The sequence below is a fragment of the Sorghum bicolor genome, chromosome 4, assembly GCF_000003195.3.
Source record: "Sorghum bicolor cultivar BTx623 chromosome 4, Sorghum_bicolor_NCBIv3, whole genome shotgun sequence".
NCBI classification, from domain to species: Eukaryota; Viridiplantae; Streptophyta; class Magnoliopsida; order Poales; family Poaceae; genus Sorghum; species Sorghum bicolor.
In genome coordinates this window covers 62,377,502-62,404,307 of record NC_012873.2, presented here as the reverse complement: position 1 = coordinate 62,404,307, position 26,806 = coordinate 62,377,502, and the positions used below count along the sequence as shown (strand labels likewise).

The 26,806-nt window shown below is 44.0% G+C and overlaps 4 protein-coding genes and 1 long non-coding RNA gene across 6 annotated transcripts; 2 read left to right on the top strand and 3 right to left on the bottom strand.

Annotated features, from left to right (window-relative positions):
* LOC110435027 lies at positions 1,817-5,528 on the top strand. Its single transcript, XR_002452681.1, has 2 exons — positions 1,817-2,635; positions 4,027-5,528. It is a non-coding gene; the product is annotated as an uncharacterized LOC110435027 (long non-coding RNA).
* LOC8073213 (oil body-associated protein 1A) lies at positions 5,972-7,032 on the bottom strand. The gene is made up of 2 exons (XM_002452709.2): positions 6,416-7,032; positions 5,972-6,339 (listed from the first exon to the last, which is right to left on the bottom strand). Exons 1-2 carry the CDS (start codon positions 6,948-6,950, stop codon positions 6,158-6,160), a joined length of 717 nt encoding a protein of 238 aa, XP_002452754.1. The 5' UTR covers positions 6,951-7,032; the 3' UTR covers positions 5,972-6,157.
* LOC8076032 (mechanosensitive ion channel protein 1, mitochondrial) lies at positions 9,842-14,739 on the top strand. 2 transcript variants are annotated; one of them, XM_002454429.2, is made up of 8 exons: positions 9,842-10,028; positions 10,102-10,186; positions 11,019-11,813; positions 12,187-12,458; positions 12,550-12,650; positions 13,352-13,459; positions 13,610-13,819; positions 14,423-14,739. In XM_002454429.2, the coding sequence occupies exons 3-8, from the start codon at positions 11,038-11,040 to the stop codon at positions 14,510-14,512; spliced, it is 1,557 nt and encodes a 518-aa protein (XP_002454474.2). In that variant the 5' UTR covers positions 9,842-10,028; positions 10,102-10,186; positions 11,019-11,037; the 3' UTR covers positions 14,513-14,739. The 2 variants fall into 2 exon arrangements, with proteins under 2 accessions (XP_002454474.2, XP_021314491.1); XM_021458816.1 differs by having other exon boundaries at positions 11,014-11,813.
* LOC8076031 lies at positions 14,604-17,075 on the bottom strand. The gene is made up of 2 exons (XM_002452708.2): positions 14,983-17,075; positions 14,604-14,859 (listed from the first exon to the last, which is right to left on the bottom strand). The coding sequence occupies exons 1-2, from the start codon at positions 16,459-16,461 to the stop codon at positions 14,743-14,745; spliced, it is 1,596 nt and encodes a 531-aa protein (XP_002452753.1). The 5' UTR covers positions 16,462-17,075; the 3' UTR covers positions 14,604-14,742.
* LOC8076030 (E3 ubiquitin-protein ligase RHA1B) lies at positions 23,827-25,036 on the bottom strand. Its single transcript, XM_002452707.2, has one exon. The coding sequence runs from the start codon at positions 24,868-24,870 to the stop codon at positions 24,205-24,207; it is 666 nt and encodes a 221-aa protein (XP_002452752.1). The 5' UTR covers positions 24,871-25,036; the 3' UTR covers positions 23,827-24,204.

Below are 26,806 nucleotides of genomic sequence, written 5' to 3'. Positions count from 1 at the left end.
AAACTCTTTTACAAAATTAAATAGGGACATAGGCCTTGAGTATGTGGGTGTACAAGCATTTCAATTTACTCTTAATCAAACCCCAAGCTAGCTAGTACAGTAAACAAGCAACACTCGCGAGCATGTATCGGTAATCAACGGTCAGCGTCTTGGTAAAAAAAATCACTATCAACATCTATAACGATAAGAACTCTATTGTGCACATCAGTATTGCATTAGGTAGACGCAGATAATGATAAAAAACCCATCAATCACTTTCATCATTTAATTTACCAAGAACGAGTCCCCCATGATAACCTCACTCAAACTTTTGTTAAAGAAAGAGTAAATTGCAAATTCTTGTACTTTCCAAGCAATTTACTCTGTTTGGTTCCCAGAAACTGAGAAGGATTAGGAAGTAGTCTAATAATGAAATGAGCAGCACTTTCTAGATATTGGTTTTAATTCTCGAGATCCAAATAGAAGAAATTGAGCATAGTCTGAAGGAAACTAGGAATTTTTTACTGGTATATCTTTTGGGTTCTGAGATGTTTGTGCAATTGAGCTTGCTCGGCTGCACTTTTTGGCACGGCTCCAGCCGTGGCCGCGGGGGTCGGGGACAAAACGAAGGGAACCGGGCTTTTTTTTTTTTTGACGACAAGGAAGCGGGCACGGTGGTCTTCCAAAGAGCCCGGCACATTGGCCCAAGGGAGATTGGCACGTGGTTTTCCGGCCCAGGAAACCACGGGGAACCCGGCCTGCCAAATTTGCCCCAATGGGCCAACTTGGGCTTTGACGTCCGATTTGAGAACTCTTCTCGCATTCGTCTTGTACATGGATTCGCACGGGGGCGTCTACACGTCGCAGACGCGATGCCCTCGCCGACTGCGGCGGTGCCGATTGCGGACTACTACTAGCTACTGCCTGCTGAGCGGCGAAGAAGTGGAAGGTGTAGAGGAGAAGTGGAAAGGGCACCTGAACTCCTGAAGGCGGCGTGGGGGAGCGCGGAGACCCCAGAAAGCCTACGCGGGAACAATAATGAATCCTGCAAGGAGGCGGAGGGAGGAGCTGCCGTGGTGGCGGAGTGCGGAGGCCCTGAGTCGCCGCGTGTGGTGGAGTGCGGAGGCCCTGCATCCTGGCTCTTGTAGCTTCTCCGGGCACCGCGACATCTTCGAGAAGCTGAGCATCGGGGTGAGCAATCGCGCTGAATCCTGCGACGCGGAGTTGCCCGATTGGTAGCCAGTTACGCGTTGAGCGACGCTCCGACGAGCAGACGAGCAAAGGGCCTGACGCTGACGGCGGCGGCAACTTAAAGTTTGACCATCCTGCCACAACCGTTCCGAACCTTACTGCGTTGTGGATCGTGGTAAAACTATGTTCGTCTCGAGTCCTTCAATCCTTCATGATGAAAACGAAAATGACGCTGATGAACTTCAGTCTCTATGCATCAATCTCTGGACAAAAGTTATGGATTCAGTTCATGTGGCAACTGTACTTTGATCAACAATCACTATGCATCTGACACTTTTTATTGGCAACATGCAGCCGTGTTCGTTGGGCCCACCCAGAGGTATCTATGGGTGCGTGAGTAGTCACCTGCTTTGATTGTTTCTTGGGTGTTTTGTGCTTTATTTGCATTCACTAGACAATATTTATACCATTAAATTAAATCACCAAGAATTCAACCCCAACGGCAGGAGTATGTGACAGTGATATCTCCTATTACAACTAAAAAGACTAAAATAAGAATATTTTTTTGGTGCGGTTTTGGTTTCGTCCTGCCCCCCCCCCCCCCCCCCCTCCCCCGTGCGTCCGCGCCTACGCATCGTGCCTACTTGGAAACAAACAGACACCGTCATCCCCTCCTCGATCCCCTCCACCTTCCTGCGAACGCACGCGCCTCGCCTCCTCACCTCGCCCGCAAGCCTCGCCCGCCAGCGTCGTCCGCCGTGCTCTCGCCTCGCCCACCGAGCCCCGTCCGCCGCCGAGCGCCTCGCCCGCCAAGCGCCGCCTCGCCTCCCCGTGCGACCGTCGAGCGTGCGCCGCCGAAGTTGCGTGCGCCCAGGGGCCGACTGCGCGCGCCGTGAAGCCGGCCGCAATCCGCGTCGGGGAGCCGGCCGTGCCTGTGACGGGGAGCAGACGCGCTGCCCCTCGATCTTTCAGATGAGCACTTCGGTGGTGTGGCCGTGGCGTGCGCCGTTGGCGGGCCCTGGGCTCGCTCGACTGCGACCACTGCTGCCCGGACCTCGCGACCTGGCTCTTCGCCGCGCACGCGAGCACCGCGCTGTCCGTGCCCTCGGCCCTGCACCGTCAGCGGCTCAGCGCTCGGCCGGAGAGGAGAGGCTGGGGCCCAGCGACGACGGGCTCATGGTGCCATACGACAACCAGGGTGCGTGTGCGTGGACAAACTAGGCGCCACGCTAGAGAAGCGCGGGTGCCGCTGCCCCGGCCCAACGCGACGTGCGACACGGTGCTCTGCTTCTGCGGTATCCGACTCCACCAGATCGGCCAGCTCCACTGCCCCGCCACGTTTTCCGTCGGTGCTGGTGCCGCGGCCAAGAACGCCACGCCCACTGAAGTGGTGAAGGACCTGGAGAAGAGATGCAGTAATGCCTCCTATGCCGGCTGGTATCGATGCGTGCAGTTCCTGCAATAGGTATAACCTTTCTTGCTAGCTTTCTCTCCTAAAATAATGCCATTGCTTTGGATCACCTTAGGTATGCATAATATGACTTATGGAGTGCTGTTCTTCTCTGATTTACAATTGTCATTCTTCGCACGGTGTGAACTCTTCAGAACTGAAAGTTCGGCGGATCTAGAATACTAGATACAGTCCTGTGTTGTTTAGAGCCACGGTGTCACCATCCAAGTTCTTTCTCCCTCTGTCCAGTATTGTGTTGCCAATTTTATTTGGATCACCCCAATGGATTTTTAGATATTAATTAATATTGCATAGTCTATTCATACCTTAAAGAAAGGCTTTTGTCCACATTAAGTTATATACACAATAATATGCTTATCCTTTCTTCTATATGGGTCTGTCAGATTTGAACTTCACTGTCTTTTTTTGGAAAATCAGTTGTGATTCTTTCTCAGACTGATTGGTTATTGCAACACCAAATAGGCCAATAAGTTACAGAAGCTCCTGTTCAGAATTTCCTTGGCAGGGTTGTGCCATAGTATTAACAAAGCACTTACCCTTGTTACCAACAAAGGCTCGACAATCTATGGTGATGCCAACGCATACCCTTTTCGCGGCTGCTCACTTACTACTTTGGCTAAGGTTCTCACTCTGGTGATGAAGACCATTCAACCAATCTGATAATCTAATCTATGTAACACCATTCAACCACTCAAGTTTCTGCATTGTTTCTCAGTGAAACAATACACAAAGAAAAATACTTCAATGACATGAACATTTTGGTTAACGCCATCATCTTTATGGCATTTGTGATTATTCTAGAAAAGAGCATAAGACCATAAGGATGATCCTAGAAAACATACCGAGGTATATATTCAGTTTAATATTCATTATTAGTGATTCCTATGAGTTCAGGGATTACCAGCATGCTATAAATATATCAATAAATTTGTGTTAGAGCTGAAATTATCAATCCATATGTAATCATCAATTTTTTATAATATATCTAGCTTTGTACTTTGCTACCTGTTGAGCGAGCTCTTTTGAACAACTTATACATGTAACACATACATATATTACCTGAAAAAATAATGGTTTCTCAAGTAATAATCCTACAACTACCATTTTTACTTGTTGCTACCTTTTTAGTTTGAATGGGTTGCAAGACACCCTAAGATTAAAATCGACTTAAAATTGATTTTCCTCCACCTATTGGTTTCTATAACATTCCTCATATTCTACGCTTAGCCCGATTAAATTTTGGTACATGCTGAGGCATCTGTCCTAATTAATAAATAGGTTAATATACCTTGCATAAATCATTCGTTACTTGGAAGTATTACTTGGTGGGTTTTCAAAGTAAGTGTACCGTACAAAGTGGATTTTGAACATTTAAATTCTTGCAGCCTGCATTGATTTCTTCTGAAGATGCTCATGGTGACCACGAAGTAACATTACTTGGAAACGTGCAATTTATGGCAGGATGATCGGGGGTGACAGATTAGAACTGTATCTATGAAAGCGATTTATTTTATATATCTATGCCTAATATGTTCCAAGTTTCAAGCTTTGCATTGGCCACTCTAACATGCATTGGGAACTGCATATCCATCAGACCATCACAAGCTCAACTAAATAACCAGTGCACATTACGCTTGCACATTCCATCAGAAGATGGCCAAACACTGGCCCAAATTCATTATAGGGACCGCATGGGAGGTGCAGGAAGGAGGAAGGAATGGGTAGGAGAGCAAGGTTCTAGACAAGGGGAAGACACTAACAAGGGCAAGAAAGAGTGAGTAGCATGACCTGAAATCTTGTGGTATTTCCTTTCTTTTTCAACTTCTTGATAGATGTTTCCACTAATCATCAATTTACTTATGGCAAACATGGCAATATTGTGATAGCATTTACCATTTGAAGAATGCCTTTTATTTTTCTTCTTTGAAAAAATGAAATTAGTGGATAGTAGTCACTAATGCTTTGCTGTAAATAAGCTTCCAGTTATGATCTGCCACGCCTTTTCTTTTAAAACGTTGATACTAATATGTGGAAAAGTACGAGTTTCTTTTGAATACAAGGTGCATATGATTTTGTTGATTGGATCCCTCAACCATCATCGACATAGCAGATCATTCTCCTACTGCATATAAGGTGCTCGAGGAACTAGCGTCACCTTTGACACATTTGCCTTTGCCAAGCATAAAACTATGGTCAGTGCATTATCATTGGTTATTGTCGGATATTGTAAATAGTTAGCACAAGAAATCAAACAACGACAGAAACAGCCTAGCTAGCCTCACATCAGTTCTTTAAAATATTAATTTTTCTACAAGAGTAGTTTATTTATTTCTATAATAGTGCATGAGTATCTATTTATTTCTATAATAGTGCATGAGTATCATGGTTTCTCCATTGATTCTGGCTACTTTTTAGGTCTAGCAATAGTTAAACGTCTATTTGATTGAGTTATCATAGCTCTAAGTTGTTAATGACATTGTTTTTACATTACTGAATTTTTCAGCTAATGAGATTGTGCACTAAATCTGAAGGATGCCTAATAATTTATTGATTTGGTTACTACATGCAGTAAAATTGGGAACCTTTAACAGGTGGGTCCATGGCAGTGACACAGGTAAGTGAGATGGTTGGGATGGGGTGAGGTACGGTCTCAGATAACAGGGGTGATCATGTTTTATTATGGCTTATGGAAGGGTAAAACAAGGCGCTTATAATTGTGGGATTGGTGTTAGATGGCTAAAAACAAGACACAGTTTTGGGATGAGAAACAGTTACGGGATTGTCGGTGTCAGATGCTTAGCATGTTGATTATTTGATTATTATAATGTGAATGTCGTAGCAAATGATCATTTTTTTATCATCAGCCTATTGAACTTTTTGACCAATAGATACCTTTTGTGATTTTTCATGATTCAGCTATTAATGTATGATGACGGGAACTACTGGCGATTTATAGACAGCTATAATTTTTTGAAATAGAGAGTTGTGTTTAAAGATAAATTTGAATTATGTGTTTCAGTGTTAATTTCTTGGTGTTTCATTGACACCGGTATAAAAGCGATGTTTGGCTACAAACTAAATGTTTGTAGTGATACAACATGTGTATAAAATGTCATTGTCTTATTGTTTCCCGTTGCATCGCACGGAAAGGTTATTTTCTTATTGTTTTGTGTTGCATCAGAAAGATGCCTGCGACGCTGCGCTCTTCATGACTGTTAATTTCATGAACTTTGCTTTTTGAATGTTATTTTAAAGTTAATATTTAATTTCATAGTATTGTTATGTTATCAGGTCGAATTTAGTTCCTAGTATATCTTATTCACGCAACACTCATTAGTAACGTGCCATCTCTTATTATGCGAGAATTCAAAGTTCACATAGGACAGTAGTCTGTGTCTCGGAAAGAACACAAACGACTCTAGTGACGAACCACGGACCAAAGCAAGCACCGTCTAACTAACTATATACACCCTACTACATTTCCCATACCCACCGCCGGGGCGATCCACAAGGCGATCAAGTGAAGACCCTCCCGGCACCGGCGGTAGTACTCGCCGGAATATCGACTTCACGGATCTCGGTCCTGAGGCCCTTGCCGGCGGCGTTCGCCAGGGGGTGGATGCCGTGCTCCGGCCCGCTCATGTACGCCCGGTTCTCCCTCTCCTTCTGGAAGGACACACCGAACTTCTTCTCCACACCTGCACGTTTCATGTTCCAACGAGTAATACATCATCATAAAAAAACAACGATCTGCGGCGAGCACGGAGGACGTACAATCAGCGAGGTCCTGCTGGAGCTGCCCCTCGCGGGTGAGCGCCATCATGATCTGCGGGATGCCGAGCGGGAGCGCGTCGCCGCGGTCCACCTGCCAGAAGTGGATGGTCTTGCCGTAGGTCTTGCACACCTTCTCCAGGTCCCGGCGCTCCACCACGCCGGGCACCCCCGGCATGAACAGAAACCCGCCCTTCACCTCGAACTCGTGCGTGTGCCACAGCGGCTTCTCGCCGTCGGGCAGCGTCAGGAACACCGCCTCGGAGACGATGTACTCCACGCCGATGAGCCGCGCGCCGGCGCCGGGCCCGTCGAAGATGAGGCACTGCCGCACGTCCTCGTTGAGGTGCGCGCAGAAGTGGTGCGCCTCCACCTGCCGCCCCATGTCGTCCGCGTAGAAGTGGAACGCGCACAGGTGCTGGTGGATCTGGCTCAGCGGCGCGAACCCCTGGATCGTGCCCGTCGCCGTCTCCAGCAGCGCCGTGCCCGTCTCCGTCGGCTTGCCGGGGACATCCACGTGGTGGCACGACGACGCCATTATCACTTCCTCCGCCTTTGCGCGTTTGTGAGTTTGTGACGCTCGATCAGGATGGCATGCACGGGCCAGACAGGTGATCAGGCGTCGAGCTGTTCTTAAGGGACTGAGTTGGGTTCATGCAGCTGCACACGTGTGACTCTGGAAGCGATACGTGTCCACGGTGGTCGGTCTGGCAAAGGTCGTAGGTGTTGGCTAGTGGCCACGGCCACGTGGTGAGTGCTTCTCTGCTTCTGCCGCTACGGAGGCCTTGTTCAGTTTTCAAAATTTTGGTTTCGTCTTTACTGTAGTATTTTGTTTTTATTTAGCAAATATTATTCTTAACTAAATTTAAAAGATTCGTGATTTTATAAAAGATTCGTGATTTTATAAGTAAACTGCATAATTAGATTTTATTTATATTTATATTTAATACTCCACGTATGTACTATAAAATTTGATATAACAGAAAATCTTTAAAAATTTTCGTTTTTTATGGTAAACTAAACAAGCCCGATACTAATGCAAATCAGCAAATCCTAGCTGCCACGCGTGGTGAATGCTGCTCTGCCATCCACGGTTCCACTTCCACACGACGGTAAGGGCGTCCGCAGTGGCACTGGCGCGACTTGGGCAGCCTGATGTGGCACCCGAAAACCATAGGAATGCAGGTAAAGTGGCCCTGGTACAGCAGTGACCGTAGAAATCTTGACAAGCCAAGCGCTAGCTATACGTTTTTCAACACTCTCTCTTCTCCACGTAAGACCTTGTTTAGTTTTCAAAAAAATTCAAGATTACCTATCGTATCGAATCTTTGGACGCATACATAGAGTATTAAATATAGATGAAAATAAAAACTAATTGTACAGTTTTTTGTAATTTGCGAGACGAATCTTTTAATTCTAGTTACTCCGTAATTGAACAATAATTGTCACATATAAACGAAAATACTACAGTAGACAAAACCAATTTTTTTTCGCGAGTTTAGTTCCGAAAAGTGAAAAGTTTTCGATACTGTAGCATTTTTCGTTTGTTTGTGACAAATATTATCCAATCATGGACAAATTAGGATCAAAAAATTCATCTCGTGATTTTACAACTAAACTGTGTAATTAATTTTTGTTTTCGTCTATATTTAATATTTTATTCATGTGCCACAAGATTCGATGTGACGGGGAATCTTGAAAACTTTTTGGTTTTCAGAGTGAACTAAACAAGGCCTAAATCCTGAGCACCAAACCTCTAGTGCAAAACGTCTTGTTGGGGACCCTCTATCGCCATCTTTCAGGCCTTGTTTAGTTCGCAATTTTTTTTGTTTTTTAAGTACTGTAGTATTTCATTTTTATTTGACAAACATTGTTCAATCACGGAGTAACTAGGCTCAAAAGATTCATCTCACAAATTACAGGTAAACTGTGCAGTTAGTTTTTATTTTCGTCTATATTTAATGCTTCATGCATGCGACCAAAGATTCGATGTGATGGGAAATCTTAAAATTTTTTGCGAACTAAACAAGGCCTCAATGTAAGGCCTTGTTTAGTTTACAAATTTTTTTAAGATTCACCGTCACATCGAGTCTTGCGGCACATGCATGAAGCATTAAATATAGACGAAAACAAAAACTAATTACACAGTTTGGCTGTAAAACGCGAGATGAATCTTTTGACCCTAGTTAGTCTATGATTGGACAATATTTACCACAAACAAACAAAAATGCTACAGTAGCGAAATTCAAAAAAATTTGCGAACTGAACCAGGCCTAAGTTTTATAATACAGTTTCTAACTCATTCATATTTTTAAAACAGGTACTGTTGTCTGAGCAAACAACCCAATAGACTCTAGAGGCAGGTAGTATTGCGTCAGCTCCGTTTGTTTATTTTATAATTTGTAATTTTTTAAATATTTTTTATAATAAATCAATGATTTTTTTTTTGATTTTGAGACCGGCCTAGGCTCGAGCGTGACCGGAATTCTGGTCAAATAGCCTATCCGATGGGTAGGAACGTAGGCTTTGTTTAGTTCATTCCGAAATTATTTCACGACACTGTAGCAATTTTGTTTGTTTGTGGTAATTAGAGTAACTTCAACAGCTTAGCTATTCTTGTTGTGGAGGCTATTTTAGAATTTGCATAAGAAAAAATAGACTCCAACAGATATGCTATCTAGTTTTGTAAAATAGAAAGTTGACTATTCCTTAATTTTCGTTGGTCATATATAGCCAACCACTGACACAAGTTATATGATTTTGTAAAATAGCAAGACTGTTGTGGATCTCTTCTTTTTTAAGAAGTTTTCTATTTTATAAAATGGCTAAACAATAGAATTTAGCTACTAATTTTAGCGAGTCTCTTAGAATTGCTCTTATTGTTCAATCATGGACTAACTAGGTTTAAAATATTCGTCTCGTAAATTTCAACCAAATTACGCAATTAGTTTTTATTTATATTTAATACTCTATGCATGCATGTGTTTAAAGATTCGATGTGACGAGAAATCTTGAAAAGTTTTTAGATTTTAGATGGAAGTAAACAAGGCCGTAGTAAAAAACATTCAGCCATCACCATCACTGCCACAGGCCAGCGCAGCGCATGACGTCTCCTTTTTCCAGGTGTGGGTACTCTCTTTTTCGCCCTTGAAAGACTAGGGCCTTGTTTAGTTCCAAAATATTTTGCAAAATCGATACTGTAGTTATTTCGTTTGTATTTGACAAATATTATTCAATCATAGACTAACTAGGCTTAAAAGATTCGTCTCGTTAATTTCGACCAAACTGTGCAATTAGTTTTTATTTTTGTCTATATTTAATACTTCATGCATATGTCTAAAGATTCGATGTGACGGAGAATCTGAAAAATTTTGCAAAAATTTTTCGAACTAAACAAGGCCCAGGTGTCGGAGGCTCCGATAGCCAGATGCTTGCAGTAGCCACTAGCCAAGCGCTCACCATCACGAAGTCACGCTTCTAGCTGTAGCGCGCGTCAGCCGAACCATCTAGCGGGGTGCGGCTCTGCTCTGGTACTACTTGCCTCCAAGCCTCGCCCATGCGCAGCGCCATCGCACGCGATTCCTAGCTCTTCTCGTTTCTTTTCTTCTCAGCGCAGGTAAGAATTTCTTTTTATTATCTCCATTCACTCAGAGTTTTAAGTTTTGATGTTGCAATGCGGATGGTGATAGGAGGTCACCCTCGGTTGCTTGCTTGTTTCTCTGCGGATACCACAAAGACGGCGGCTATCATCGTCGAGTGATCTGCGGATATTCGGTGAGACATTTCGTCGACCACCTTGCGATCAGATACTTGTTTGATGTGTGTTTATGTGCTCTGTTTTAGTGACAGAGGGCGTACTTAATTCTATGGGATCTCGAAGAACTAGTTCAACTTGCACGGTAGTGTTATCGGGGTTACAAGTAATTAATGTCAAGGTGTCAACATCTGAATTCATTGTCCTGTTGTACTCCAGTCTCCAGTTTGTTAAATGTTGTTGTTTACACGTACTTTGTTCATCACAGAATTGTTTAGCAGGTTTGAGCACAATGGAACGCTCAACCTTGTTGATGGTCCATCACAAATTTATCATGGTATAGTTTGTTGCTTGTTTGTAAAGTTGTCATGTTCCAGAACAGTGTAAAGGTCGTAGTTCAGCATTGGCTATGCCGAGATATCGGCTCCTTGCTGGAAATAATGCAAATATGTTACCAGCTCACAAATATGTGTGATTGTGTATCATATATAAACATTTTACGACATCTATTTACATTAAGGAGGTTCACTTGATTTAGAGTCATTCTCGATCAAAATTTTTCGCGATCAGATTTAGAGGCATTCATTTCTTTCAGCTTATTGCGTACTTTAAGTTGAATCGCACTAGCACTGTTAGGGGATACTAGAAGAGCAATGAGATGGTTGCGTGGAGGGTGTGTTCTTGGTACAGCGCACATGTTATGCCACTAAAATGTTTGGATTAGCATTTTTTCTGATTGCTTCTTGGCTTCTGTAATGTTTTTGTCACTGTTTGTGTGATTGCGCTTGATCTCTAGACCTCTAGTTATTGTTAATTTGACAATGTGCATGTTGAATATCTGAGTCAGTGCAGGGCGTTTCTGTTACCTGGCATGTCAAATTTTATTAGAAAGGATACGATGTTTAGGAGTGCAGCAATTTTGCGATGGTCTTGCCAAGCAGCCAGTGTTCGGAGTCCCAGAGAGGCATCTCCTGAGCAGTGTTTATATTCTGGAGTTCCTTGGAGATGGTTCAGCTGTGCTGAGCTTGAGCACTCTGAAAAGCTGGGCACTTATCCCGTAAGAATAGAAAAAAGCAGCACGATGCATTTTACAGTTCATTCAAAGAATTGTTGGTTGGTTACGGCAAAGCATCACTACAACCAATCACTGGGGTTCTCAGGTGTATCAAGTCTTCGTCGCATGTCTTCCTCGTATACTAGAACTAAACCAGATGGTCTTGAAAATGCTGTCTCAGAGGTTTCTTCTACAGGATCTTCTAAAGTTGACAACACAGATGGTGGTGGAAACACCTGGATTGATATGTCAGAAGATGCTCATCGTTCTGCTGTTGATGCTAGCACTGCTGCAGGCAACAACATAAAGCGTCCGAATGATGCAATTACACTTCATTTCCAAGAGTTATTTGGTAATCACACAGATCTAGAAAAGGTAATTGTTCCACTTGGTGGGACACTGATCGGTACAGCAATGGCATGGTTTGTAATGCCTATTGTTCTAAGAAAGCTGCACAAGTATGCATCAGATGGTCCCCTTAGGACACTCTGGGGAGACTCTACTAAGAAACATGTGTCTTATGAAACAAGCTTGTGGAGTGCACTGGAAGATCCTGCAAAATATATGATCACATTTATGGCATTTTCGCAGATGTGAGAACTTATTTGCTATTTCACCTTTTGAGAGCATTATTTCCTTAGTACTACCTTCTTATTGTAAAATATATTGACCACGAAATTTCACTAAATGCATTTGAGGTTAAAACCATGTTCCAGGAGTTTTCATGTTCCTTTCATATATTTTGTGTATTTTTTTAAGTAGACTCCTAAGATGTTCCTCTGCAATATATGTGTGAGAAAATTTATGGGCATATATGGTATTTTATATTTGTCCATAAACAACATGATATTGTTTTATTCGGTGATATTGTTATACAAACCATACTACTATGATGCAGATCTTTTTTCTGTTTACACTTTTATTCTGAATATGTCTGAGGTCTCTGATGTTTTCTTCCTTCCTCAGGGCTGCAGTTATTGAACCAGGCATTTCAGATTATCTTCCACAGGCATGGAAGGGGGCATTTGCTGTCTCTTTAGTGTGGTTCCTTCACAGGTGGAAGACTAACTTCATTGGCCATGCTATGGCCAAACAAGCTGCTACAAGAACTGACCGTGAAAGATTGTCAGCATTTGATAAGGTGTCATCACTAGGACTGATAGCACTTGGAGTTATAGCTCTTGCTGAAGCTTGTGGTGTACCTGTGCAGTCAATATTAACTGTTGGTGGTGTTGGAGGTAATGTTTTAACATATAGCGTTCTTCGTGTCAGCATTTCCTGTACTTGCGGGACTCAGGGAATTATATTCTCTTCTGTATGTTGTTACAGGTGTTGCTACTGCTTTTGCGGCAAGAGATATCCTTGGTAACATGCTGAGTGGATTCTCTATACAATTTTCAAGGCCATTCTCAGTTGGAGACTATATCAAGGTCCCTGGTTATTTATCTAACAAACCTTTTGCAGTCCTTTTATTTTTTCTGGAACCAAAGTCACACGATATGTCAGCAATAAAATGGGTAAAAGTTAGTGGTTAAACTTTCTGAAGAAGTCAAATACTACATTATATGTATTACTTACCTGAATAAGCTTAAAGTCAATTTGGATAACAATTATTTTATCTCAGCAAGTTAATAACGTAGGGTAAATAACGAATATTTATCGTACTTCAATGAGTTTCTCAAATACTGAATAAGGTAAAAAAAAAGGATCCACGCTGCATCTGGTGTTTTTTTCCTTAAATGTTAACAAAGGCTAAGTAGTGGGTGAAATGGCCTCTAGAAGAGTGTAATAATCCATTTATTCAAACTTCACTTAATGAACTCATTCAAGATTCCATGTTAGGCTTAATAAGAAACAAAACATACCAAAATGTGGCTGCATGAGACAACATTTGTAGATATTTTAAGTAGCATTAAAAGAACAAACGAGCTTGGAGAATGAATATTGGTTTTGAAGACAAAGTTCAGTAAAGTGCACATGTTTTGGACGATTCATACTTCCAATCATGCCCCATAAAGTGCTTCATAGTTAGGTAGTTGTAAGTTTGTCTAGTTTTAATGGCTATATATACCAAACTGGCTTTTCGGCTTGATACAAACTTCGAGTGACTATATGTGCTTTTCTATTGCAGGCTGGTTCAATAGAAGGGCAAGTTGTTGAAATTGGATTGACCTCTACTTCGTTGATAAATACAGAAAAGCTCCCTGTTGTAGTCCCTAACTCACTTTTCTCCAGCCAAGTAATGTGTCATGTTTGAAATGCTACTTTATCTTATCTCTGAATGCATATTTTGCATATCATTGTGGTGTTTTGGACTCATCCATGGAGACCATATTATCTTTATTCTTTAATTCTAAGTGGCTTCCCTCCTTACCAAAAAAATCTGCAGATGATAGTGAACAAATCAAGGGCCCAGTGGCATGCTAGTGTGGCCAAACTTCCCATAAGAATTGAAGACATCGAAAAGGTTCCTGCTATAACAGAGGAGATAAAAGTAATGTTGACGTCCAACTCAAAAATTGACGCTGCATACTGCTATCTCTCACGGTTAGAAATTTCAAGTGGAGAGCTTACCATTGGTTGCAATATCAAAAGCACGGTATGTAACTATGATCCTCTTAAAAAAAACTGTTATCCTATCTTGATTTTGGCATGCTGAGATACTATTACTTTGAAAACATAATGTGAAATGTCTGGCATATCATATATTAGACTTTGATCTACAGAAAACATTTGTCTGCATGTGGAAATAGCAGTCGTTCAAACAAACGTCAGCCAACATACTGCTCTGTAAGCCAGTAGGAGTCAAAAACTTGTTGCATTTCTTCATTATTATGTGGAAGGAAACAGGAATATATGATCTCCAAACAACATTGTGCTGCCAAATATGCAGGGGTTACCACATTAGGCATCTTTTGCGTCATAGATAAGTCGGCAGAAGTGCACTTGCGTGCTTTGTTGGAGTTTAACTGATATTGGGAATCTGTGTTATGGTTTTATGTTTGTTCCGTGTTCTCTGCGTGTTGGTGGCTATATATTTAGGAAGCAGCTTGACAACTAAGTTGAGCAGAGCTTCTCAGGGTGATTTGGTAGTACAACTGCTCTATTGGTAGGAGTACACGGAGTTTAGTGTAGTAGCACTATTGGTTTAATGTATCAGGGCTCTATTTCCTCACTAACATTTGATTTTCTGTGGCCACAGAAAACAGAGGAGTGGTCATCTACAGAACAAGACATTCTCCTGAAAGCTGCCAGTATCATCAAGCGACATAAACTTTGGACTCCCGTGTAAACGTGTAATTCTAGTCCTTTAAACTTGTCTATTGTCGCATTAACAGCATGTGTAGATAGATGTGTTCATATACGGACAAAAGAACAAGAGCTGGCATGATCAATGCTCATATGGGCAGGGATGTGTAGATGTTCATTCTTTTTTCTCTTCTATATTTACTGTTACAGGAATAAAGGACAAAGTGAAAGTGATGAATTACCTATACAACTTGTCTGTGTGATAATTACATTTTACCGTTGCTTGATCCCCCAGTCCTCACATACACTAACGTCTATGGTCATCGTCTTGTTGCCGTCCTCCCCTGCCCCGGGAGACGACAGCACTCTGCAGCAATTCCGTCTCGGAGACTGCAACAGGATCATGAAACAGTCAGCATCAAACACAAGCCGTAGATGATACTACAGTACAGTAGAATTGTCCAATGAGCATGAGCATGAACAGAGGCAGAGAGCTCGGTGAGAATTAATTACCTTATCCCACAGTGCGGGATCGGGCTTCTTAACCACGAGCACGCTGTCGAGCAGCGTGTCGGGGTCTGGGATCTTCCACCGGCACACCGGGCGAACCTCGTCACGCCGCCGCCACCGCTGGTACCTCGTCACAGTGGTCTCGCCGTCGCGCGCCACCGCACGGCGCGCAGCGGCCAGGTAATACAGCGCGGGGCGCTCGCACGGTTTGCGCGCCAGCGGCCGCGTGTTGAAAGCGTGCGACTTGTAGTCGGCGCGTCGGTACCAGTTGAGGAACGTCCGCGCGGGGGTCTCCATCTCCCGCGGCGAGATCACGCCCCTCGCCACCATCACCACGAACCCCCACGCCACCGACACCGTCCACCGCTTCGCCTCGTCGTAGCATATGGACTGCTGCATCACCCCGACCGAGTCCAGCATGACGGGGCCCTCGAACAGCCTCCGCACCGCGGCCGGGCGGGACCGCGCGTTCGGGAACAGCGGGCGCACCACGTCGAGGTGATGCAGCGACACGAGCGGCGCGACGGGGTGCGCGGCCAGGAGGCCCAGGAGGTCCCCGTACACGTCGTACTGGTGGAACCCCGGGTGCCTTGTTAGCGGCACGCCCAGCTCCGCCATGCACGCCTGGATGCGGTCGTCGCTGCCGTACAGCGACGGGTACCGCCGGATGCACGCGTCCTGCATCCGCTCCAGCCGTGCCGCCAGCGGCTGGCTGATGGCGAAACCGCCGCCGCCGAACGCCATCCCATACGAGAAGTAGATGTTCTGCAGGTGGCTCTCCGAGGAGGAGCCAATGTAGTAGGGCTGCCGGTGGTCGAGCCTGCTGAGCACCGCGAGCAGGTTGTCCGGGAGGAAGACGGTGTCGTCGTCGCCCATGACGAACCACCGCACATCGGGAAGGCCGAGGCGGTAGGTCTCAGAGATGATGCGAGAGATGCGGATGGCGGACCGGTGGCCGCGCCGATGCGTGTAGGGGAAGCGGGAGGTGTCCGCCGAGACCTTGATGGGTGGCAGCCCCTCCGGCACGCTGGAAGCCCGCACGGGGCGGTCCATCCACACGAAGCCCCGCATGCCCCCGCCTGGACGCCACCAGATCTTGATGTACTCCTTCCGCTTATCCCACAGGCGCGCCGACGCCGCAATGCCGAACACTACGTGCTGCAGCGTCGTCGCCGTTAGCACGGCCGGAGGAGGAGGAGGCGGAGGCGGAGGCGGTGGCGGTGGCATTGACGATGTAAGGTTATAATTGTTGGTAAGATGAGTTTCGTCAAAATTGTTGAGAAGATGAGAGACGGCCAAGGCGTTTGACGTGCCCTTGGCTCTGACGGGGTCTGCCGGCGGGCAAGACGGGGTTGAGGAGAGAATGACGTGGAGGGTGTAGAAGATGTAGAGCACGGTGAGAGGGAGAAGGAGCAGGAGGACGAAGCGGAGGAGGGAGGCCGCTGGGCTCTCCTTGCCGCCTCCTCCGGCGGCTGCCTTCATTGCCCGCGCCGTTTTCGGCCGTCGTTATGTTCCCGCGGTATTGGTACCTCCTCCGATCCTCGTCGGTTTCTTCGTGGACGGCAGGAAAACGTTGCCGGTGGCAGCGAGCAGATTTGTGCGGGAGGAGAGAGAGAGAGAAAAGAGTAAGATTTCGATGGAGGGGGTGGAGATGCGAGGGATCGTCAGGTTGCGCATTGTCCTCGCGCACTGATGGGAGCGGTTCAGGTTCAGCTTCTCGTCTCCGTTTGTTTCTCGCGGTTTCGGTTTCAGTTCTTCGTATTCTTGTCGCGGGTGGGAAGTGCGTTACGCAATGCTTCTAGCACGAATGGCGCTCGCATAGTCGCATAATCGCATCCCTGCAATGAATGCCGACCGCACTAATTCATGAACGTTCATTTGAAATGGCGAACGATCTCCGACCAATCAAACTATTCTTTTTTAGAAAAGTATTCAATCCTGTATGATACTATTTTTGGACGGACCTAGAGACATGCAACTCCCAAATTCCTTTTGAGCGGACAATGCATGCACTTTTTTTCTTTTACTATGCAGCCGCACGAGCGACGGTAATTTCACTTTTGTAATTTTTTTAAACTACACATATAATTTAGAAAATTGAGTTACACAGCATAACTTTTAAGATTAACTTAGTAGTTCTAACTTATACAACATTACCTTTTTTTGTGCAAATTTTATATTATTAAAACAGTTGTGAGAATAGCATTCTCTTTACGTTTCATCGGTTTTTTTTCCAGAAATAATCATTCGGGAACATAAAGAAAATGATTTTAAAAAGGGTGGGGGAGTAAAATAAAAATAACTTTTACACCTTATATTACACAATAACTTCCATATAGATAATGTGAAGCTATATAACAAGTTACATAATAGATTTGCATAACTTATACAACTATGATATTCAGCATCTATGTGTTTTAAATTGGAAGATATGCAAAATATATAATGTGTAAAATAATAAATTCAAATAACAAAGTTGACTAGAAGAAACACTTTAGTAAATAGCAAATACTGACATGGTTATCTCATATAATGTGATAACACATGAAACTAAATGCAGCAAGTTCGTCAAATAAGTTAAGATGACGTATACATGAAAACACAAGTTAGATATATAACTATGTACACTAAGTTAATAAAATAAGTTAGATAGCATTCTTTTGTGGACCGAGGTAGTAATTTAGAATAGAGGGAGTATATAAGTTACACAATACAACTTATGTACATAAATTACCAAAATAATATATTAGTGTATATACAAAGTTGTGTTTTTATAAAAGTTATTCTACACAAACATAAGTTACACAGTGCAACTTAGCAGAATAGGTTAGCAACATAGCAGAATAAGTTAACAACATAATTACATGTTATAAGTTAATATACATAAATTGCTACTAAAAAATAAAATTCTTCGAAATATATGGAATTGAGGTCTAGTTTTGTTTGTCTTGTCACGCTGAATACACTGGTGCAGACGGAATTAAAAATAGACACACCGTTTACAAATTATAGTAATTTGAAATAAATGCATTGTTTTTTGCATGGTGACGTAAGGAACAAGAAAAGAGGAGCGGAGGAGAAAGGTGGACAGTCAACCTGCATTAACTATCGAATTGTTCGCTATATCTGAAATGGATGAACGTCCGTAGAAATGGATTTGTGAATGACCGCTCTAAAAATTCGGGTCCACTTTGAATAGTTGCGGGCCTGAAGCCCTTCTATCATGGATCCGAATCATGGAGCCCAAATGCCCAATCCCCAATAAAATGGTATTTTTATTTTGCTCAAAGATAAATATTTTTTATTTTTTATTTTCGTTTTTTTGCAAAAATATAATCTGGCAGAGCAGAAATTGTCATACTAACATATACTGCTAGTGGGTTTGGCATTCTATAAAGTCGTTTACCGCATCTAAAACCACGGCAAGACACTTGGATATGGTGTTTAGAAACACAAAATAGAGAGAACAATTGTTTGTATTGATCTCATAAATGATTACACACATGTATATACATGTCTAAAGGGCCTCTCAAAAGAACATATCTCTCTATCATTAGCAACTACTCATGATGTCATTAATCTACTAATTGATCACTAAGAAACATTATTCTAACATATAGTGCCATGACGAACATATAGGTGGTGTTATTTAAATGTGAACAAAGAAAATACTTCGCAAAGACCTTATATCAAATTGATTTACCTAGACCGAATGTTATCCTTTTAACCAACTCAGCTTAAGCAAACCAACTATCGTAATCCCTAACCACTATGACTATCGGTGAAGTATATAAATTCACCACAGTTTTGATATTCAACATCATTCTGAAAGTACACATTCAACACAAAAAATTATGAATAAAATAGTTAAAGTGGTAGTAGGAAATAATACATTATTTAGTTGTTATACTAAGCTTGTTATTTATGTTGTCTCGCTCATCCATAGCACTACCTCTTTAAGATCATCTCGCTTGATCGCTCATCTAGCAAGTACATGAAAGTGGGGTAGAGGTGTTTGTCTTGTCCACTTGATATACTATGGACTGTACTTGAGTCATTCGAGTGGCCAACATGGTCTACAACAACTTGAAAAGAAAACAACTTAATGATAGTACCATGAGTACAATCATACTCACACGGTTTATTCAAACATACTATATAGTTTGATGGATGCAAAGTGAAATCATAGACCTTTTATAGTTTGCATTAAGGCATCTCATAAGTTGATTGATAATACGGCACTAAAGGACTTGAAATGCAAGAAGCTGGGACTTGAAATGCAAGAAGCTGGTATATAAACTACTCAAAGTAAGGGAGCTCATCATCCACAACCACATAGAGCCAAACACACATGTCCACTCTAAGGCCAAAAACCTAGAACATTATCATAACTGAGAGCATGGCATTTCAAAATGATCAGTAACTCTATAGAGGGGTATAACTTTACTCACAAAGAGCACGAGACCGAACTACCATGCCCATGCCTAGATAAGGGTCGATTCATGCCTACAATCTTTCCAACGAGAGGCGTGCCACAATACTAATCAAATCGCATCGAATCCACACGGGTTTTACCTGTCAGAGATATGTACCTAGGGTACCAAACCGTATGGGATAGATCCCAAGTAGGATAGGGTACACCAAGCTAGCTACACAAGAAGCCCAACCTAGACTGGGTACCTCATCTATTTGGAAAATAAGACATAGCAATATATATTTAGAAACCAACTCTATATGGTATATTTCCTTGCAACAAACTAGGAAACTAATATGTAAACCAATCAGAACTCTATATGGAGCCGTCGATTGCTATCGAATAGCCACTCATAGGTCATAGCAACCTCAGACAACTAGCCATCAACAACCCTTTATAAACTCGAGCATATGAGATAAAGAGATCTACTCCAAACTGGACGTAGGATATCACGTACTTGAACCAGTATAAATCAATGTCATGTGTACTATCCTTCTAATTTTCTATGTGTGATACAGATCAGCGTATAATGGCATATGATCTATACTAAGGGTGTTGCAAACTCACTACAACAGACCTAATGGTTCTTAACTAGCTCAAGCAACACACGTCCCCCAAGTCCTTGACTCACCATGACCTTACCCTCTCAGTTGATCCTTTGATCCAAATCATGCATTGATTTCATGTTGCTTCCTATTGGCATATAGAATTTAGCAATCCCAAGTTCTATCCCTTATGCAAATTTTAGTGCAAGTTAAGGAAGTGTGTCATAAATGCCTAAAGCTCAAGGACAGGGTTTTTGGTCTCTTCCACTAATCGACTTTCTATTATGCCCAAGCAAGGCTAATCTTAGTTAGCATCCATTCCCACATGTTTAAGGGTCTAGTAGATACCATTAAGCTGTTTAGTTGAAGTTACCATTAGTGAATCAATTCACTAGATAATCATAATCTCTAGTATGCATAGATCTAGCATAGAGTCCATGAAAAACAACATGGCTATTCAAAATAGGGTTCTTAGATGATATAGATGCCTATATTTCATGATAATTGTATGGCCCTAGAGCCATCATGTTGACTTAGCCATGTTTCACTTGCTATAAAATTGCCCTGCAAGAAGGGGTAGATAGAGATAAGAATTGGTGTAAGAAAAAAATACACTATCTCATATATGTATTATTATAACGATACATTCAATTCCTGAAATAAAAGACATATTCATACAAAATCATGTATCACATCTCATTAGTAGATATAGTTAAACATGGGATCTACCGTTATATCTATCACCCTAGAGATAATAAATTAATCTAGACTATTTTCTAAAATAATAAAAAAACAAGAGTTTGCTCTGATACTTCTCTTTTTTCAAAATTGCACACATTTCAAAGTATTGTCATAATTAGTTTTCACCTAGGTCCGTATGGGCCTGGCCCTCCCAACCCCAGCCCGTCTGCAACCCAAACACAGCATTTTTTTATCCTCCATCAGAATGCTTTCGTTTGGAGCTTTTTCCCTGCGCGATGCAAGGAACGGACCAGCTGTGGATCTGCGAGCTGTCCAGTGTCCACGAGACCACGACGATGGAGCTTCACGAACAGTCTCTTCATTCGGCCGTGAACAATATCAGATCAGGTACTAGCGTGGCTGGGGGCACACTTCCTCGCGCGGGCAAAAACCGGTGACGAACGGCACCACCTCACGCCAAAATTCATGCCACCGCACGTCCGCACACGGGGAAAAAATGGGTCCGAACAAATTAGGGGCCGTAGGACTTCGATGAGCTCGGCTTCGATGACCACGACGATGGAGCTTCACAAACAGTCTCTTCGATTTTTTTAAGCCTAGTTAGTATATAATTGAACAATATTTGCTACAAACAAACAAAAATGCTACAGTGTCCAAAAACTTTTCATTTTGCCAACTAAACAAGGCCCCAATTGGATATTAATTACGAAATATTTAGTTGTTAGGTGTGAGTGTATGCAAATTTTTAAAAGAGGAGTAATAAATCAGTTCTAAAATAAATATATAATATATCATTTTTCCTTATACCCTGTAGGAGGCAAAATGTTGTAAAAAAGTATCTGGATCAATGATTAATGGTCACTTGAGAGTAGAGCAGCCAAAATCTTATTTTGAAATAACTCATGGTAGTTTGTTTAGGAACGTTCTGGTTCGTTCCAGAAACGAGGTCATGTTCGGTGTTCCACACGTTCCACGCTTCTGAAAACCTGAGAAGCGTACTCGTCCCTTCGGATTCTGTTGTCTGTCTTCTTCACTGTTGCAAACTGAGAAATCCAACTGTGAAACAGACCGATGTTGACAGGCGCAGCGCAGAGTGCTTGGTATTTGCCGTTTCAGCTAGGCAAATCATCTCCATATCTCCTTGCCGTGAGGGTGCGGTACTCTTGCTGAGAGCGTCTTCATGTTCTGCGTAACGAAGGAGAACGACTCACGAATAAGTGACAAGTGTTCGGGTGCTATACGAGGGAGGGAGAATTCACGAGTCAGCAGGAAGAGTGAAGTTACTGTTACCATGCTGCTGTTCAACATCCATCAGTCCGTCGTCAAAGGGGCCAACTCAACATCGATGATCAGTCATCACCGATATTTCTCTTTCGCAGCCGGTACGATATGGAGGGGAAAAATTTCGTGACAGGGTAACACTTTCGTTTGTTGGTGGTAATTATTATGTAACTATAAAATAACTAGGTTTAAAAGATTCATCTCATAAATTCCGACCAAATTGTGCAATTAGTTTTTATTTTTATCTATATTTAATACTCTATGCATGCGTCTAAATATTCGATGTGACGAGAAATTTTATGTTTTTGGGTGGAAGTAAACAAGGCTGCCAAGCAGCAAAACCAATCACAAGTGCAGATGCAGTGGACGTAGTACTGTGCTAAACTGGTGTGATGATAGGAAGTTTAGTTCACCTAAAAGTCAAAAACTTTTAAAGTTCTTCGTCACATCGAATCTTGCGACATATGCATAAAGTATTAAATATAGATAAAAATAAAAATTAATTATACAGTTTGTCTGTAAATCGCGAGACGAATCTTTTAAGCCTAGTTAACGATTGCACAATGTTTGTCAAATAAAAACGAAAAAGCTACGGTATCAAAATAAAAAAATGGATCTAAACAACGCGTACGTACGATCGTGTGTGTACCAATCACAAGTGCAGGTGCCGAGAGGATATTCGTCCATTTCCAAGCTGTACCTTGTCCAAAAAAAAAACATTTCCAAGCTGTGAGTGAGCCACCAGGAGTGACCACGAGAGGAATCCCAAAACTCGGTAGGCCACCCGTTTTCCGGCACGTCGAAAGCGTGCTGGCCTGCTGGGGCACCCAAAATCCCCGTCGTCTCATGCACGATGTTGAACGCCCCGTGGGATCTGGCCATCTCCATCTGGGCCTATGCTCACCGTCGTCCTCTTCCTATGCCCATCACCAATTATGCCTTGCGAGTCCGTCCAATTATCTCTCTCACACGAAAGAGGTCACTCGTCTATCATTGGTACCCTTCGCTGCACAGGATGCCAACAATGATCAGTTCACTATTTTCATATCCGTTTACTGCTCACCAAAGAATTAATTACAGATCTTAGCAAACCACTATCGGCCTGTGTTCGAAACCTGCTTAGGTCTTGTTTGGATGTTATCGTATTCACACCAATCCACATGTGTTGAGGTTGATTGGAGTGGAACTTGAACTAAATTACATCCCAATCCACACCAACACACATGGATTGAAGTGAATACGACAACATCCAAACAAGGCCTTAGAAGATCTAAGAAACCGGAGGACTAGAAGTCGTTTCTGCGTTATTATAACGAGCTGAGCTGAGTGAGCAGCACGAATGATGGAGGTAGCTTCTACTGCTAGAGCTTATTACTAGTCTGTCGCTTTGTTTATCTTTATCTTCGTCCTACATGGCAATTGACAAACAGGCCAAGAGGATCGTATCACCCATGCATCTTCTCCAAACGCCAAACGAATGTTCGCTGCAGCTACTTGGGACCCGCGGCTCGGCTGACGCCTGCCATGTGCCAGTAGTCAGTCGCTGTCCAGCGCTAGGCCGGCGTATTTTACGGATGCGCCTTGCCTCTCAGGCAGCCAGGCAGATCACGTTACGCCAGGGCAAGTGGCCAAGTGGATCAGATGTGAGACAGTGAGAGCAGATCGCCGGTTAATCTTGTTATTGTTAATTAATCCAGGTGGAAATCATACTAGGTATCATCGAGTTTAGATTTGTCTTGACATTGGCAGTACTCCCCTTCTTAGCTGGATGGGTGGGGATAAGGATTCGAGTGATCGATCGATGCGGAATGTCGCAACACAAATGGAGCCAGACTGCACAGGATCTAGAGCTCTTGTTAACAGATTTTAGCTTATATAAAATATAGTAATCTGCAAAAGGATTCACAACTCCACAGGTTTGGAAGATGGAATCGGCCTACACATCAACCAAATTGGCTAGTTTCCTAGTGCCTGTCTGTTTTTTTTTTCACTTGGGAGCCGCTAGCTGTAAAAACCAGAGCGCTCTCCTCTGCCGTTGGTTTCGCCTTTCACCAACGGAGACACGACCGAAGATCGAGCAGGTTTGGCGGCGGTCACCCGTCTGACCGACCGGGCGGGGTGGGCCGCACATGCACATGACATCGAGGACGCGGTTTGCCTTGCCACGGATCGGATTCGCCCAACTGCCAGCGCCAGCCACGCACACGACGCAGACGCAGCAGCTCACTGGAAGCCGCCCAGGCCGGTGAGCAGCAGCTCGTGAGGCCGCAGCAGCGTCGGGGTGGGCAACGCCGTCAGCAGCGGCGTGGACGGCAGCGAAGACGGGTAGGACATGTCGTAGTCGCCCGCGTCGGGCCACGGCGCGACGCCGCCCGCGGCGGCCCAGGGGTCCGCGGCCGCGGCCCCGGCCCCGGGGATGAGCGGCGCGCGGCAGAGCGGGCAGGTGCGCTGGTCGTGCGCCAACATCCAGCGGTCGAGGCAGGCGCGGTGGAAGGCGTGGCGGCAGTTGCTGAGCCGCCGCACCTCGTCGCGCGCGCCGATGCCGCTGAGGCACACCGCGCAGTCGCAGTCGCCGTCACCGCACGCGGTCCCGCCCAGCTCGTCGAACCGCACCACGGGGAGCGCCTCCTCGATGAGCACCGACGGGACGGGCCTGAACTCCGGCCGCCGGTGCTGCAGCGGCGCGGCCGCGGCCGCGTCCTGGTGCTCCTGCGCCGTGGGCGTGGGGGGCGGCGGGGGGTAGTAGTTGCAGCCGAGGTCGATGAGGTCGCCGAGCCCCACGGCGTGGAAGGCCCAGAGGAGGAAGCGGTGGAGGTGGCCGAGGAGGAGGAGCACCTGCAGCAGCACGCGCGGGAGCAGCATCTCCGAGTACCCCACGGGGAAGCCCATCGTGGCGTCAATCTTGGAGCCGCTGGGCTGGACAGGGGTGGTACCAGTACCAGAGCGGCGGAGCTCAGTGGCGGGCGGGCGGGCGGTCGTGGTGGTCTGCCGTGGCGCGCGCTCGCGTGCGTGCGTGCGTGGAGGAGGAGGAGGACCGAGGACTGAGCCGGGAGCGGGTCGCGTATATAAAAGGCAGCGGCGAGGCGAGGCGAGCGGAGCAGGAGTGCGGGGAGGAACGCGGAAACATCGGTGCTGACGGGCGAAAGTTGTTGGTTTGCGTGTGCCGGCGCGTCGTTTGGTCTCGGCGGCCTTCCCTCCTGGGATTGGACCAGCGGTGGTCCGGTGGACGTGTTGGACCTCGGCGACCCGTACTGTTTCGGAGGAATTTTCATAGGCCCACCCGCCGCGGCGTGCTACGTGATTCTGGCTCCTTGCGTAATTGCGTTGCCTGTAGTTGTACTGTATAGGTCATCACGTCTGGACATATACATAAAGTACTAAATATTAACTATTTAGAAAATTAAAAATATAACTAAAAAGTAATTTATGAGATAAATCTTTTGAGCCTAGTTAGTCTATGATTGAACACTGATTAATAATTAAAATAAAAGAACTACAGTACAAATTAAACTTTAACACTTTTAGTGGTAAGCAAAGGTTATTTTGGGATAACATAGCACCTAGACCTCAAGGCCTCAACTAACACTACATTGTAGATTGATCTTATAGAGTCATTTATCTTATAGAGTCATTTCGTTTATGTAAAAATTCATGGTTAGAATTGTTTGCTGATTTATTATGAGATAAACATACTACTGAATGATTGACAAATTTTACAGATAAATTCAAATAAATAAGATCATAGTTATACGAAGGAAACTCACCAAAGTTTTAACATTCCCGGACCGTAATTCACATTGGGCAATGCACTGTAGCCCTGTGGATCCAGGGGCGAAGCTAGCATCAAAGTAAAGGTGATGCACTGTTAAAGCAAAATACCAAATATACTTGTCATATGTGGTGAATATTAGTCGATTTATTAACAAAACTTTTATTTACCTTGGTGCCCATGCACCCGGCAAGCATAACGTGGCTTGGCCCCTGCCTGGATCTATCTAACATTTTTTCGCGAACTTATTTGGTTCGTAGAGCCAATTCTTTTCTCCAAATCGGGTGAGTTGAAGGCTGTGAGCTGTGGGCTGTCCTGTCGGGGATTAAAAGGGATGGACGGATGTTCGTAGGAAGGTTCTCTGTATTCTTTGGCCTTGTTTAGTTCGCAAAAAATTTCAAGATTCTCTGTCACATCGAATCTTTGGTCGCATGTATGGAGCTTTAAATATAGACGAAAATAAAAACTAATTGCACAGTTTACTTGTAATTTGTGAGATGAATCTTTTGAGCCTAGTTACTCTATGATTGGACAATATTTGTCAAATAAAAACGAAAATGCTACAGTAGCCAAAAACCCAAAATTTTACCAACTAAACAAGGCCTTTGTCGCGCTTTGTTAGAGCGGGAACGGAGATATGGAGCGGGGAGGTTGGTCCCGTTTTGTCAGCCTCTCACTCGCAGCTGGAGGAGCTTCCCAGGCGGCCAAGCCTCGTCTGCTCCAACTTGCAATTGGGCCGGCTAGCTACTTGCCGTCCGTCAATTGACGACGAGGACATGCCGTCTATCAATTATTTGACCAAAAACTCTGGCCCCTACAAGGCTTCAATTCCTTCCCTATTTCCACGTACGACAGTTCAACGAGGACAAAAAAAAGTTTGTGGCTTTGACTCGAGTTCTTCTCGTTCATGCGCACACCACAGTAGATGTAACACATGTATGTAATCGTCATAGGCGGCATCCAATTTCTTGGACTAGTTTTGAGGACACAAACGACGAGTTTCCTATACTATACGTTAGCGGCACGCTAACCACCAAAGCGATTATATCCATGAGG

Bases quoted from the DNA above. Each gene is read 5' to 3' on its own strand.
- LOC8073213 (XM_002452709.2), bottom strand. From the start codon at position 6,950: ATGGCGTCGTCGTGCCACCACGTGGATGTCCCCGGCAAGCCGACGGAG. The intron at 6,340-6,415 runs GTACGTCCTCCG...TGAAACGTGCAG, and splicing joins CCAGCAGGACCTCGCTGATT to GTGTGGAGAAGAAGTTCGGT.
- LOC8076032 (XM_002454429.2), top strand. From the start codon at position 11,038: ATGTCAAATTTTATTAGAAAGGATACGATGTTTAGGAGTGCAGCAATT. The intron at 12,651-13,351 runs GTCCCTGGTTAT...TTTCTATTGCAG, and splicing joins CAGTTGGAGACTATATCAAG to GCTGGTTCAATAGAAGGGCA. The intron at 13,820-14,422 runs GTATGTAACTAT...CTGTGGCCACAG, and splicing joins GTTGCAATATCAAAAGCACG to AAAACAGAGGAGTGGTCATC.
- LOC8076031 (XM_002452708.2), bottom strand. From the start codon at position 16,461: ATGAAGGCAGCCGCCGGAGGAGGCGGCAAGGAGAGCCCAGCGGCCTCC. The intron at 14,860-14,982 runs GTAATTAATTCT...ATCCTGTTGCAG, and splicing joins ATCCCGCACTGTGGGATAAG to TCTCCGAGACGGAATTGCTG.
- LOC8076030 (XM_002452707.2), bottom strand. From the start codon at position 24,870: ATGGGCTTCCCCGTGGGGTACTCGGAGATGCTGCTCCCGCGCGTGCTG.